The sequence below is a fragment of the Pituophis catenifer genome, unplaced genomic scaffold (assembly GCF_029215685.1).
Source record: "Pituophis catenifer annectens isolate HBS135680 unplaced genomic scaffold, rPitCat1.0.hap2 SCAF_3, whole genome shotgun sequence".
Lineage (NCBI taxonomy): Eukaryota > Metazoa > Chordata > Lepidosauria > Squamata > Colubridae > Pituophis > Pituophis catenifer.
The window spans coordinates 72,101,636-72,116,324 of record NW_027256883.1 but is presented as its reverse complement, the minus strand read 5'-3'; the positions used below and the strand labels follow the sequence as shown (position 1 = coordinate 72,116,324).

The 14,689-nt window shown below is 34.8% G+C and overlaps 1 protein-coding gene across 1 annotated transcript in view; it reads left to right on the top strand.

Moving 5' to 3' along the window:
- Positions 1-14,398, top strand: part of CDYL (chromodomain Y like) — a 159,462-nt gene extending 145,064 nt beyond the window's left edge. The window contains exons 3-7 of the mRNA XM_070942534.1: positions 3,051-3,304; positions 5,248-5,420; positions 6,979-7,189; positions 8,761-8,904; positions 14,051-14,398. Of these exons, the coding sequence (XP_070798635.1) occupies positions 3,051-3,304; positions 5,248-5,420; positions 6,979-7,189; positions 8,761-8,904; positions 14,051-14,209 (941 nt within the window). The 3' untranslated portion in view covers positions 14,210-14,398. The remainder of the gene's footprint in view (positions 1-3,050; positions 3,305-5,247; positions 5,421-6,978; positions 7,190-8,760; positions 8,905-14,050) is intronic.
- Positions 14,399-14,689: the final 291 nt, after the last annotated feature.

Below are 14,689 nucleotides of genomic sequence, written 5' to 3'. Positions count from 1 at the left end.
TATTTCATGACTAATCATGCAGGTTTCCTGAGTGCAATTCTTTCTTTGTCTGTCGAGCTGAGAATTTAAGTTAGTCCAGTAATTTTTAAATTTATTATTCTCAAGCTACCATAAGGTACCATTTTTATATCTTTATTCAGAAGATACTTTTTTCATATTTTTAGCATTGGCACATTTTCAGTGAAAAATTGTCAATCTAAAATCATAATCATATCATAAAAAATCTTAAAATAGGGAAGGCCTAGACATCATTCTTCAAGCTAATTCTATATATTACATTTGAGTAATTCCTTTTGTGAACTATAAAAATAAAAAGTAAAATACAGGTATGATCTTTCTGACAATCTGAATTATTCTTGCATGCTTTTTTCTTAACTTTTAATTTCAGAATTACAGATAAATTTCTTTTACCAAGAAATTGACTGTACTTTTACAGTAAATTTCTGTTCCTCAGTTGGTTCTCTGCCTTCTCTATATCCTGATGTGGGAAGTATAAATAGTATTAATTCCTGCGAAGAGTTTTTTGGAAAATTTTCATTTTTATCTTTCTGAATCAAGTTATCCTAAATCATATCCTAAAGCAGGAACAGTGAATCTACTGCCCCAAAGTTCTTTTGAAGCCCTTAATGCCTCCCCAGCTTCAGTTAAAAAAATAATAATGGTACTTTCCTCTCATTTCAGGGCAACAAAAACAAGTGTATACTTAGTTCCTCCACCATTATAAGGAGGGGAGGGGAATCAAATAATAAAATTCTTAGAGTAGGCAGAGTAGAATTTTCTTTCAAGAAAAGGAAAGCCTTAGCTCTACGTAGTTGTGTAACAACCATTATGAAAACATTAGCTTAGTCTAGAAAAATAAAAAGGGCTAAGGAAGTAACTCAGAATAATCTCACCCCAAATCTCTCTGATTTAAAGGGAAGGGAGCAAGAAATTCTTTCAGCCTTTCAAAATTCTGTTATCAAACCTTATTAGAAGCGAGTTCCTATAGTACTTATTGGGCCCAATTCCTGACCTGGCCTACCTCACAAGCCTAAGTCATGATTCCATTAATCACCATGTGGATCTTTTGCCTAAATTTAAGCCAAGTCTCTAGAAACTAGCTACTTTTCAATACGTGGTTTTCAATATTTGATAGAATAATTTGGATCTAAAATTGCTGTCCTTTGGTTGTTTTGACAACTTCTTCGAAGACTGAACTGCAAAATATGTGACAACTAGTTTGTGAACAAATCAAATGCTGGTTTAAACTTGCCAGCCTGTACTTCTCTTCTTCCAGTTTTTTGATTTGCTTTTTTCTTGAGCTGTTAACTAGATTCCACATCACGGTGTAGTCTGAGATGGAACAGTTATTCTGCAGATTGCATATTTGACCAAAACAGCAGGAAGAAGTGGAAGAGGGCAAGATTAACAAGTCTAAATAATTATGTAATATGTTGTAATACTTGGATGATTACTTGGGAAGGTGGGATCACAGTCTAGCTATTTTTCCAAATAATTCTATTAAATGTTTGAATAGAGACTGAGAAAGAAAAAGAAAAAGAAGGATTGCAAGAAAAACAAATATATAAGGACAGCTGTCTCTAGAAAACAAGTCCCCATCAACTTTGTGACAGGTATAAACAATTCCCTAAAAGTATAATATGATAAAAAGGGACTGTTTCCTCTTTATAAAAGACAAAATACAATACAGGATATTTCAAATAACAATTTATCTTCAAATGCATATTCTATATCTTCACTATGTAAGCACATCAACATTTCACATGTATAAAATAATCCCATTATCCTAATACAAACAAAAAATGGTGAATTCCCCCATCTCCTAATTTCCCACCCCTAATTTACTGCCCTGTGGCCTTTTTGTGAGAAAAAGAAACATCCATAAGGAGAAAAAGCTTGGGCAATCTCATGTCATTCTGTTTAATCCATAGAAGATCAAAAGGAGGGAGGTGATCTCCTTCGGCTCCTTTGTACAAAGCTGCAAATCATCAGCTCCATTTGTCTGTGGAGCTGTCTTCAATTGGCCATCTTTCCCTGGAAGCCTGAATCACAATGGAACCATGAGCTATACTTTGAATCTTTTGTTTTGTTGAATCTGTAAAGTGTCTTTTAACATAATTTTTTAAAATCAATTATGAAATAGCAATACTAAAAAATATGTCGGCTATGAAATATGAAAAGTTTATAAATGCAAGGCAAAATTTCCAGTTTCAGTGGCATATTTGTATATGTATAGGTCTGCAGATTAATAACATCACTTTCAATCTTTTTTGGATGTGGAATTTAGGAAAGAGAACATTTACATTTATAAAAAGACATAAATCTTAAAATTAGAGAAAGAAACATCAAGAACCTATCAATGCGAAATTTGAACTTTGAAGAAGAGTTGGAAAAGACTCTTGAGAATATCATGGATCATAAAACAAATCAATCCAGGGTTGCCGCTTGAGACAGAAATGACCAGACTCAAATTATCATATTTTGGACACATTATATAAAGACCCCACTCCCTTGAGCTGTCTATAATGCTGAAAGAATGTAGTAAAAAAAAGAAGAGGACAACCAGTAGTAAGGTATATGGACTTGATTACAGTCGAGATGGGTGCACTGTTGGGAGATCTGAAGGGCTAAATTGGGGACAGATCACCCTGGAGAAGATTTACGTGATTGCTAAGAGTCAACACTGAAAAATACACTGAGCCAACACATGTTTGTGCTTGTGTACTTTTTTTATATTTTGTCTGTGTATCTGTACTTTTTTACATTTTGTTGTATCAGAAATAAAATAAAGATTCTTCTGAGAATTCAGCGTTGGTTATCTGACTTTTAATATTCCCTCTATTATCCATGTAGGTATAATCCCCACCTTCTCTCATACATATTCTGTAGAACCTTAATCAGTTATATTTCAGAAATGCTTTTTTATAAGCTTTCATTAAGACATTTAGTATTTGCTATGCTTTGCTATAGTATGTTTTCCATGATAATAAGAATTTGATGTGTTTCATGAATAAAGCTGAGGTCTAAAAATACTGTAACCCTTTTCACAGGAACATCTACCTTTATAGAAGCCTTGGCAACCAATGGTACCAATATTCAGACATCAGTAACAGGAGTAGCAGCCAACAAACGAAGATTTATTGATGAAAGGAGAGATCAGCCTTTTGATAAAAGGCTACGATTCAGTGTGCGGCAAACTGAAAGTGCTTACCGTTACAGAGACATTGTTGTCAGGAAACAAGATGGATTCACGCATATTTTATTATCCACCAAATCATCAGAGAACAATTCATTAAATCCAGAGGTTAGAGTTGTTTCATTATTTCTGATTTTTTTAACTGGGAGGGTGGAATTCCTGCTCTCCCAGAAACTCACAATCACCCATGCTCTAGTCGCTCCAGATTGGATTACTTTAATGTGCTCTACATGGGGCTGTCCTTGAAAGAGTATTTGGAAGCTTCAACTAGGACAGCATGACCTCTGCTCTGTGGGTTGTACTGATTGCCAGTTTGCTTCCAGGTCAATACAAGGTGTTGGTTTCAATCTTTAAAATCCTTCATGGCACGGGATGGGTTATCTGAGGGATCATCTCTCCTTAATTACATATGCCCAGCCCAATAGATCTGCCAGAAAAGGTATGCTTCAAGTTCCATCTGCTAAAAACTTCAGATCCCATTTACAAGAGGCTTTGGGTCCCATCTGCTAGAAGTGGGTCCCAGAAGGAGAGCCTTCTCTCCTGTGGCATCTACCTTAGGGAACATTCTCCTCCCCAAAGTGAATCTAACTCTTCGTCTGTTAATAGTCCCTCAACATCTAGTTATGTCTTCAGGCCTGGGGTTCTAGAGGATCAGTGATATTCTAAGATGGCTCTGTTATTGGGATTCATATTTATTCTCTCCTATGTTTGGTGGTTTGCGTATTTTAATCATTGCTTTTATATATTTATTGTTTTACTTGGTTGGTGTATGCCACCGAGAGTCACTTCTTGTCAGATGGGTGGCCATATATTGATAAATAAATAGTGTAGAAATTAAAAGTTAAGCAGTACATCAATGGCAGAACATTAGTAAATTAGTAAATGCAAGTGTGGAGTTCAGTGCTGGAGATAAGGATGCAGAGGCCTTTTCAGCACAATTAGAATGATGATAGCGAGAGCTCATTGGTAGAACATGTATCATACAAGAAAGTCCAGGCTCTGGATTTTTTTGAATTCAAAAAAAATCCAAAGAGGGCTTTTAAGAAACAAAAGGTAAGGAATCCCCGCGGATTTTCCTCCACTAGTTATCGCTGACTATAAGGGGCAGTGCTCATCTCTGTTTTAAGGCCATTGAGCCAGTACTGTCTAAAGACATTTCCACGGTCATGTGGACAGCATGACATCACAGAATGCTGTTACCTTCCCACCATAGTGGTACCTATGTATCTACTCATATTTGGATGCTTTTGAACTGCTAGCTTGGCAGGAGCTGGGGGTATGGATGGGAGCTCACCAGTCACTTGGTGCTTGGGTCTAAAACGTGGACTGCCAGCTTTCCAGATAACAAGCCTAGCGTCTTACCCGCTGAGCCACTGCGCCACCCCTCCTTAAGAAACAAGTCTGCCTGAAGCTTCATAGGTCATTGTCAGTCCATTTCAACACTGCAGGTCATAAATTGGGAAATTATAAGATAAAAAAAAGTTATGAATTGTGCCATAGTATTATACTGATATAATACTAGCAATTATATTAGTTTCCAAACCTAAAGCTCTGTATATTTAAGCATTCAGGTTAATGGAATTTAAAAGCTGTTTGACAAGGATGTAAATATGAAGTTTCAGCTTACCTTAAGTGATTTATTGATTTGCCTGTGTACTATTTTTCAGTATTTTTGTAATCTATAAACTACCATATTTATTAAGAATTAAGGTTTTCTGTCCAATTTTATAGTGAATTTAGATATTCATAAACTTCAGGCTTATTCTTTGAGAATAAATTCTGCTGAGCTCAGTAAAATTTAACACAACACAAGTTCATGTTGGTAATGCGTACATTTTAAAAACATTTGTCCATTGTTGTCTGTCTGTCTCTTTTGAAAAAAAATAATAATAATGAAGTTTTAGACTTTGTCCTAAATTTAGATGTCTCTGAATTGGTTACATATGCCATCTGCTGTTCACATTACAGAAATACTTGGTAAATGAAAAGCTTTTCAGAAGCAAATATTATATATCCCTTTTTTTTCATGTGTTTCATGCATCTCATTCCAGGTGATGAAAGAAGTCCAGAGTGCATTGAACACAGCAGCTGTTGATGACAGTAAACTTGTACTTCTTAGTGCAGTTGGCAGTGTTTTCTGTTGTGGCCTTGATTTCATTTATTTTATTCGACGTCTGACAGATGATAGAAAAAGGGAAAGCACTAAGATGGCAGATGCAATTAGGTTGGTAAAATTATTCAAATTGTGCTTAACAGATCATGAGCTTAAAACAGCTATTTGTGAAACCAAAACTGCTATTCCAATTATACTTCGATTTTTTTTCCTCAGTCAGTAATCAGAATATTTATAATAATAAATCATAATATTTATTATTTTGGAGATATTGTAAAGGTGTCTTCTTTAAAACTAGGAAGAGTTGCACATCCATTAGGCTAAGCATGGTTAAACATGTTTCCAAGACAGTTTTTATATTTGGAAGAATCTTATTGAATAGATACAATTTTTACCTTTCATAAAAGTCTCATAATATAGGAAACCAGATTATCTAGAAAGATTATTCAGATTGGATATTTGGAAAATATATGTTGAGAGAGTGTTTGTGTGTATGGACTTCCTACTCACAGAATGAGAGTCCAATGTTCTGCTTTTCCAACTTCCCTCTTTCACTGAAAAGGAAATTTGGATGGATGCTTTGTAACAAGCCACTATTTATTATTAATACCAAATGTGAGAAACTTTGTTAAGAAATGACTCTATCAAAACCAAATCTTAATATCTAAAACAAAAAACAGTGTTGAAAAATGAACAAAATGAAATGTGATTGTGTTCCTTAAACAATATATTATTTCAAGCGTTTTTATGTTTTGTTTTCCAAGCGTGTAATATGAAAAACTGCAAGTCAGTTACTTTATTTCTTACTGTTTATCCTCAATATAAAAAAATATTTTAGCAAAATGTGTATTTTCTTCTTGAAGTAAAAATTCATTTTAGAGCTATAGCATTTTCTTTTTTCAAAAATATTTTTAACATGTATTTATCAAATTGTTTTGACCATCCTAACAAAATACAGGTAAGTCCTCGACTTACAACTACAATTAAACTCCAAATTTTTGTTGCTAAGTGAGACATTTGTTAAATGTGTTTTGCCCCATTTTACTACCATTCTTGCCACCGTTGTTAAGTGAATCACTGCAGTTGTTAAATTAATAACACAGAATCTGGCTTCCCCATTGACTTTGCTTGTCAGAAGGTCACAAAAGATGATTATGTGACCCTGGGACAAGAACCGTCATAAGTATGAACCAATTGCCAAGCATTTGAATTTAGAACACAGGACCATGAAGATGCTCAACAGTCCTAAGAGTAAAAAAATGGCCATAAGTCACTTTTTTCAGTGCCATTGTAACTTTGAATGGTCACTTAAATGAACTGTCGTAAGTTGAGAACTATCTGTAATACAAAATGTTGTTTTAATAATTTTTAAAACAACTACTTGAAGGCACACACTGGCTACAAACAACTTGTGTGGCTACTTCCACTTTCTCCGTTAGAGATTGATCATTAAATTTGATGCCCTCCCTTCATTTCACCTCCAATAAAAGAAAGATGTTACTATTTCTTGTTTTATACTTTCAGAGGAAAATGTGATGGTGCCTATTATGTTTTCAAAAAAATCTTTATAAGCAATAATCACTAGAATAGTTACAATTTTGAAATTTTTTCACTGAAGAATATTGCTGATAAAATGTGAGCTTGTAACCATGTTCTTATTTTATTTCAGGAATTTTGTAAATACTTTTATTCAGTTTAAAAAGCCCATAATTGTTGCAGTAAATGGCCCAGCTATTGGACTCGGAGCATCTATATTACCTCTATGTGACGTAGTCTGGGCTAATGAGAAGGCTTGGTTTCAGACTCCGTATACAACATTTGGGCAGAGCCCTGATGGATGCTCATCTCTCACATTCCCAAGAATAATGGGTCTGGCATCTGTAAGTAATCTGTAAAATAAATATATATTTATAACATTTGATGTGCCTATAGTTTTCAGTATAATTGAATTGACATAACTGTTTCTCAAAATATTTGTTTATGGCACGTAGCCCTCAAAAGTATCCCATTTTGACTCCTGCTGTATAAGGAAAATGTTTTTTGGGGGGAAAACAGTTTCTGGCTCCTAAAATATTGCTATGTGCTTTTGTGTTGATGCATTTGCATATTCAGGAAAACTTTTTAGTTCTATATAATTATATTCTATGTATCTAAAGTAAGTTAAGAACTATTTTTATAGAGCCGAAAAAGAGATGTTGGATTTAATTTAGAAAAGATGCTGCTTCAGGACATGGGGAACATAAAGTTACAAAAAATAAAAAACCTACATTAAAGCAGTCAAGCCTTTTTCTGGAGTCAGTTGAAATAAAATCAGGAAGGCAGCTGGGTATCCAATGAGAAGCAAATCGTAGGTTTCTCAAATGCATCTGTACAAGCTGAAGCAAAAAGATATCATTGGTATGAAAGGTTTCCTAGAGTTTCAGATAGTATAAATGATTATATACTGTGTGAAGCTGGAATTAAGTCTTGTGGACTGATAGTCTAATAATCTAATCTACTTAGTCTACCATGTGTTACAGCTTTCTGATTTATTTTGTAGATTCTTTGTGTTCAACTCCCATTGAAACAAAGGGATTGTAGACCTTAGGCCTTGCACAACTGTTTTGTTTTGTTTTGTTTTGTTTTGTTTTGTTTTGTTTTGTTTTGTTTTGTTTTGTTTTGTTTTGTTTTGTTTTATTATTTTCCATCTAAAAATAGTAAAGAGCTTTATTAATATTTTTGAGATATTTTTGGGTGGCAGTCCAAAGTTGGGGGAATGACCCCAAAGGTCACAAAAATGACTGATAGAACTTACATATGGTCTGCAGGTTGCCACAGCTTGACTTTGTAGTCTGTTTCCCTTACAAAGTTTCTCTATGGGAAACCCTGTCAACTTCCTTTGAGATATTATCATGCTAGATGCTTCTGCAATCAATTTAAGGCAGTTAAAGTTGTTGACTTTAGAACTAATGGTATACTTTGCATTGGTTGTTCTGGTTTTTGCTTTTCTTTTAATACTAACTAGATTTTTTTCCTTCAAGGAAAAGGATCTAGATGTAAGGATCTAGATCACGAGTGTCAAGCTCACGGCGTCATGTTGCTGTCACATGAAGTTTTGCGATGTTTTTTCCCTTCACGGAGCTGGGGTGGGTGTGGCCTGCACATGACATATCCGTATTTGACACCCCTAATCTAAATTCTATATTTTGGCAATTAAAGAGATTTAAAAAAAAAAAAAAATCTTGCAACATAAACACTATGAAACTATCGTAATTTATGTAGGGCTATAAGTTGACATTGAATTATTGTGTTGCTTTCAATATTTGCTTTATTTTCAGTTCAGCGCACAAACAAAAAGTAACGTATTCTAGTTAATTGTTCCAAGTAGGAGCATTTTTTAAATCCATAGTGTTTATATTTAGAAAAATGTTATACTTTATTATAACTTACCAATAATTTTTGTCTTTCTCAGGCAAATGAAATGTTATTTAGTGGAAGGAAGTTAACAGCACAAGAAGCTTGTTCGAAAGGACTGGTGTCTCAAGTATTTTGGCCAGGAACATTCACACAGGAAGTTATGGTTCGAATTAAGGAACTTGTCACATGTAATTCAGTTGTAAGTTGCTTGCTTCTTTCAATGGAAGTTTAATATTCAGAGTGTTATAATGATCAAGTGTCAGTTCACACAGTAAATTTAGTTTAAAACCATTTGGCCTGGCCCTGCAATATTCTGGGAAGGATTTTCACTATTCAAAACATACAATGGGCAGATAGAGTTTCTACCAATCATCCCAATTAACTTTGAACCCAAAAGCTGCCACTTTATTGTCTCTTCTTTTAAAAAGGCACTCAACTGCAGATTGTAATATTTCACAGAGAGAAGGAAATGACTTGTGGATGAATTCTTCAAATAGGTTCCCAATTTCCAACAATACATCATCAGTAGCTGTAATGCAGCTATTGTGTAATGCACAAATCTAGGAAACAAATTGTAAGTGTTTATGATAAGAATGCACTCTAAAAAAAACTGTTGTTTTGGCTGTACTGGTATAAATATCTGGTCCAAAACTATGGAAGGGAAAAAGCATGAAAACTCTCTCTTGACTTTTTTTACCTGAACAGCTTGGTTCCACCACATTACTCTGTTTAATTTAGAATTTCTTACTGTATAATACTTACTTACCAAATAAAAACATGTTTGCATTTAATTATCTACTAATGCAGAACGTAAGGTTTTATAATATCCTGAACCCCAACCACTATTACAAAATAATTTGTTGCTACTGCATTAGATATGATATGCTCATAACACCTGCATTCTAGTAGTGGTCCTGAGTGGGACCAATACACATTTTGCAGTCCATTAAAAGTACTTTAACTGTGCCTTCAACTGTATTCTACTACTCTATTTGGTTGGCCTTTCTGGAATAGTTCCACAGTATATGGTAGATTTGCAATGGAGTGTGGATTGCTACTTCAACCTTTTTAGCATCTAGCCTTGATTTAGTACCTATTATTATTAGCAAAAGATGCTTATATAACCAAACCAGAGACAGCTGGGTAGCTTCAGTGAAGGATGAAAGATACTAGCTTCCACATTGCAGCTGTCTTGTAGTCACCCCAGCCTTAATTACAGTTGGGAATGTTAATGTTTCTTGACTAAGATTTCTTGCAGCAATTAAAACCCATTTGCATGTCTTCTATGCATGCACATACCCATTTTTAGCACAGCATCTATGTTAATTGCAGTCCCACCACAGCCTGCTAGAGGGATTGAGGCAGTTTATCTTTCTGAGTTAATATTTGCACTTTGCTGTCTGGACTTTGTGGTTTTAAAATGCTAATTTTAGGAAATTATAAAAGTTGCTTGTATTCTAAATTGAATATATACTACTTATACATTAAATGCCTGTTCATTTATATCCTTAAGAATCCTTTCCACATCTTATCTGTAATCAAAGGAGTTGTGTAATAGAACACTGATATGGGGAACGAACATGCAATCAAACCACAAAGGAGAGCAACATGTTGAAATAGCACTTCAGATGTGCAAACAGTGCAACTCTACATCAGAATTCAGATGACAGGATTCATTCAGGATCCATTCAAGTGTCAAAAGAATGCCTTTTGCAGACATGGCTGTTTCAGAAAATTGTTGAATAAGATAATGTTCTGGAACACTTTGTGCTGCCCTAAATCAGTGAAGATCTGTTGACATTTCTTTCGCATTTAGTAAAACAAAGCTAAAATAAATTTATTCCACATTATCTTGATGTGTGTTACATACATTTATTCCACATTTTCTTGATGTATATTACATACCGTATTTTCCGGGGTATAAGACAACTGGGCGTATAAGATGACCCCCAACTTTTCCTGTTAAAATATAGGATTTGGGCTATACTCGCCGTATAAGACTACCCCTCTTCCAACGCACACCAAATAAAAATTAAAAAACATCAACTGGCTCACCCACAATGTAAAAGCAGCTGTGCTAGACCCAAAATGGCCCCTGCAACAAGCAGGAACCTCACACAGCCACAAAAAGCCCAAAACCCAATTTTCACACTTTACACACACAAAATTCCACATACAGCTTTGTGAGATTTTGTGTGTTTGTGTAGTTAGAGTGAAACACTACAGAAACACACTAAATCTCAGAAAGCTGCACAAATATTATTTTATTTTATTTTATTTTTATATGAAAGCTAAATTTAAAACTTCCTAAACTTTAAATGGCTAGGTCTAAAAAAGAACAACTAAAAAAAACCCAATTAACTATTTTTTTTAAAGCTCCCAAAGGGGAAAAAAACTTACCCAATAGAACAGGGGTCTCCAACCTTGGCAACTTTAAAACTTGTAGACTTCAACTCCCAGAATTCCTCAGCCTTCTTTGCTTTGCTGGCTGAGGAATTCTGGGAGTTGAAGTCCACAACTCCCTGCTTGCTTGATTGCAGGCAGGGAGTTGCTTGCTGATGGAATAGATTCAGGCAAGCAAAGCAAGGCAAGCAAGCGTTGCGACTAGCAGCTAAGGTAAGCAAGCTGGAGGGGGAAAACTTTTTTCCTTTTACATGGCTCTGGCGATCCAAGCTGAGTTGCCTGATTAGCAGGCAACTCAGCTGGGATGGTCAGAGCTTGGCTCGTCAGAGCCTTTCGGACTGTTCTGCCTGGTTACAGGAGAACGACACCCGGCGTATAAGACGACCCTCGACTTTTGAGAAGATTTTCATGTGTTCAAAAGTCATCTTATACGCCAGAAAATACGGTACATTTTTCATTAGCCTAAATCAGTTGTACTGAAACATTTGAAAAAGGAAGAAAAATTGAGCAAAGGGGACTAATAGGAAAATCCTATTTCATGCAGCAAATCACAACTTGCAATACATCCAAAAATCTGCCTGTACAAGTAGAAGAGAGGAAACAGACTTTTTCACTTGGTGTTTTTTTTTAATCCTTGGATTTATATTCTCTTTCCTTGAAGCCAAAGAAAATGATTTGATTTGTGCAAATTCCAAGTCTACTACCAGTTTGGTGACTTTCGAGGGGCCAGAAAGGCTGTTGAGTCAGAGGAGCCATTTAATTTCTGACTTCCTTCTACATGCCTTTCCTTCCTTCCTTCCTTCCTTCCTTCCTTCCTTCCTTCCTTCCTTCCTTCCTTCCTTCCTTCCTTCCTTCCTTCCTTCCTTCTTTCCTCCCTCCCTCCCTCCCTCCCTCCCTCCCTCCTAGTGGGGAATCCCTTTTTTATTTGTAAAGGGCAGACTAGAGGAAACATGGCATCTGAGATTATTGGATTGATTTAACATTTCATTATTTAAAAGTTTTATTTGTGAAATTGCCTGAAAATGAAAGTCCCTGAAAATAGTTAACATCCTAATTTTAGCATGCCTGAAAAGCTGTGTGCATATAAACGTAAGTCATTTCGAAGTATAGTCACCCTGTCAGTTAGTATCACTTTGACTTTTTATTTGACCAGTATTCTTTCCATTTCAATTGCCCAATTCAGTACATACTATGCATTCATATTGTTGCCAACTGTATGAAGCAAAGCGTTTATAATGTAGATTTTTTCTTCCAAAATAAGGCTGGGTGGGTTTTTTTTGTTGTTGTTGTTGTTTTGTTAGTCTACCACTGCTATTGCTAATTTTAATACAAAACTAGTTGTATGCAAATTAAACTCATGGAGACCAGGAAGAACTTCAAAAGTGTAGCACAGAAAAATAAAGGATTGCTGAAGGGAAGGCAAAATTTTCTTAAAAGTTGATGGTCCCAGTCTTTTTTCCCCCTTTTTTAAATTTAATTTAATTTAATTAATTAAATTTATATGCCGCCCCTCTCCGAAGACTCAGGGCGGCTCACAATACATTATTTTTATCTGTTTTTTCTTTCTTGGCTGTTCAGGCAGCCTATATTTTCAAAAGTGTTCTATGTTTATCAAAGTGTTTTCCAAAAGAATAGTTTCCCTGATTTTCCAGAGTTTCAGCAGGTGAATGTAGAGGACTTCATTCTCTAATCTGGACCACAAGCAGAAAATGAGGAATTCCTCTCCTAGCCCTACAATTGTGGTCACCAGAACTCATCCATGTCTACATGCATGTTATTCAATTACTTTTATTAATAACATGGAGAAAGAAATTAAGGGAATGGTAATCAGTTTTGTAGATGATACAAATAAGATAATTAATATCATAAAAGGCAAAGATAAATTCAGAATGGGCCGAAAGAAATGCAATAGTTTTTTACAGAAACAAATGCAATATTATTAATTTAGTAAACAAAAATTCTTGTCTCAGGAATGGAAACGAATCTTGAAAAGAAAATTGTAATGGTAATTAATTGCAGAAGGAGCCAGTTTAACTTAGACCCTAGCTTAAAAACTGGGAGACTCTGACTTCTGCTCCCAATTTAAGCACGAAGCCAGGTGGATAACTTGGGCTGGTTACTTTTTCTCAGGTCTAGGAAGGAGGCAATGGCAAACCTCTTCCAAAAAAACCTTACCAAGTTGCCAGGATTCCACATCCCCCTTCCCCCAAGAAAAAGTTAATTCCAAACTGAATATCTGTTACTTTTAATAGTTTTTTTTTTATTTTACTCTTTTAGATAAATAACTATTGATAGATTTCAAATGTACAAGTATTTAGATGTGGGAAGTATTCTAGTTTTCAGGTCTATGATTCAATTATTTGCTTGAGTCTTTTCCCAGATGGAACCATAGATTGGCATATGCTGTTCATTTTTTAATTTGGTACTTCTCTGAATTTGCAATCCAGTTCCTAGGTCAGCAGAAACAAAAAATATAAAATGCAATGTTGAAGGCAAAATAACTCTAGAATTCCATACTTTGGATTTAATTTAAAAAAAATACATTTAGACATTTATGTCACTAAAATAAGTGTTTTGGAATATTTGAAATATTTTGTGACCTTTTAAAGCAAGCATTGATGGAGTTAGGATAGACAAAAACTGTGACAAAATAGAAATACACTTATTTTTCATTCATATATGAAATGCCTACTCTGTTATATACCTTCTTATATAACAGAGCTGCCGTTGAGTCCTATTGGGAAAGGTGAATGGCTTAATTTTTAAAAGAGAAAGAACTATGTTCTAACTGTGATTCTCAGTTACCAGACATCCTTAGTAATGCAATGCACTTACCACAACAGTCTGCATTCACGTGCTTTCTCTCTGTCCACTATTTGTGATTAAAACATGTCTTGAATATTAAATAATACCATTCCTGTGCTTTTTTAAATTTAATGTAGGTACTTGAAGAATCCAAAGGTTTAGTTCGTAGTATTATGAAGGTGGACTTGGAACAAGCCAATGATAAGGAGTGTGAAGTTTTAAAGAAAATTTGGGGTTCTGCTCAAGGGATGGACTCAATGTTAAAATACTTACAGAAGAAGATTGATGAATTTTGAAGAGATGTGCATTGACACTGGATTGTATTTACTTGGACATCTGGATTTTTCATCAATACCCTAACTGAAATTAAAATAAAACATACCTAAGGCTCAGAAAATGTGGGCTAAAAGGTAGAGGAACATGGTTTTATGGTCAAGGGTTTTTAAAAGAAGTACTGTATGTTAAGCATTGAACATTTTTTTTCTTTTTCCACATATATATATAAATATATATATATATATATTATATTTCTTTATATACACAAACTAAAATATATAATGGAGTGCACTACCAAACTTTTGTCTTCTACTTTGTTATCATTGGCTAGTACTGTATCAGAAGAAAGTGGTGAATAAAATGAGATGTTGCATTATTTTGTATGTGGCAGGAAAGTCCTGAAGCAATGACTATTTTTTCACTAGAGTCCAGAGTTAAAACGGGTATTGGCCGGCCCTTACTTTCACTGCCCAAAAAGTCAGTTAAGAAGAGGCATTGCC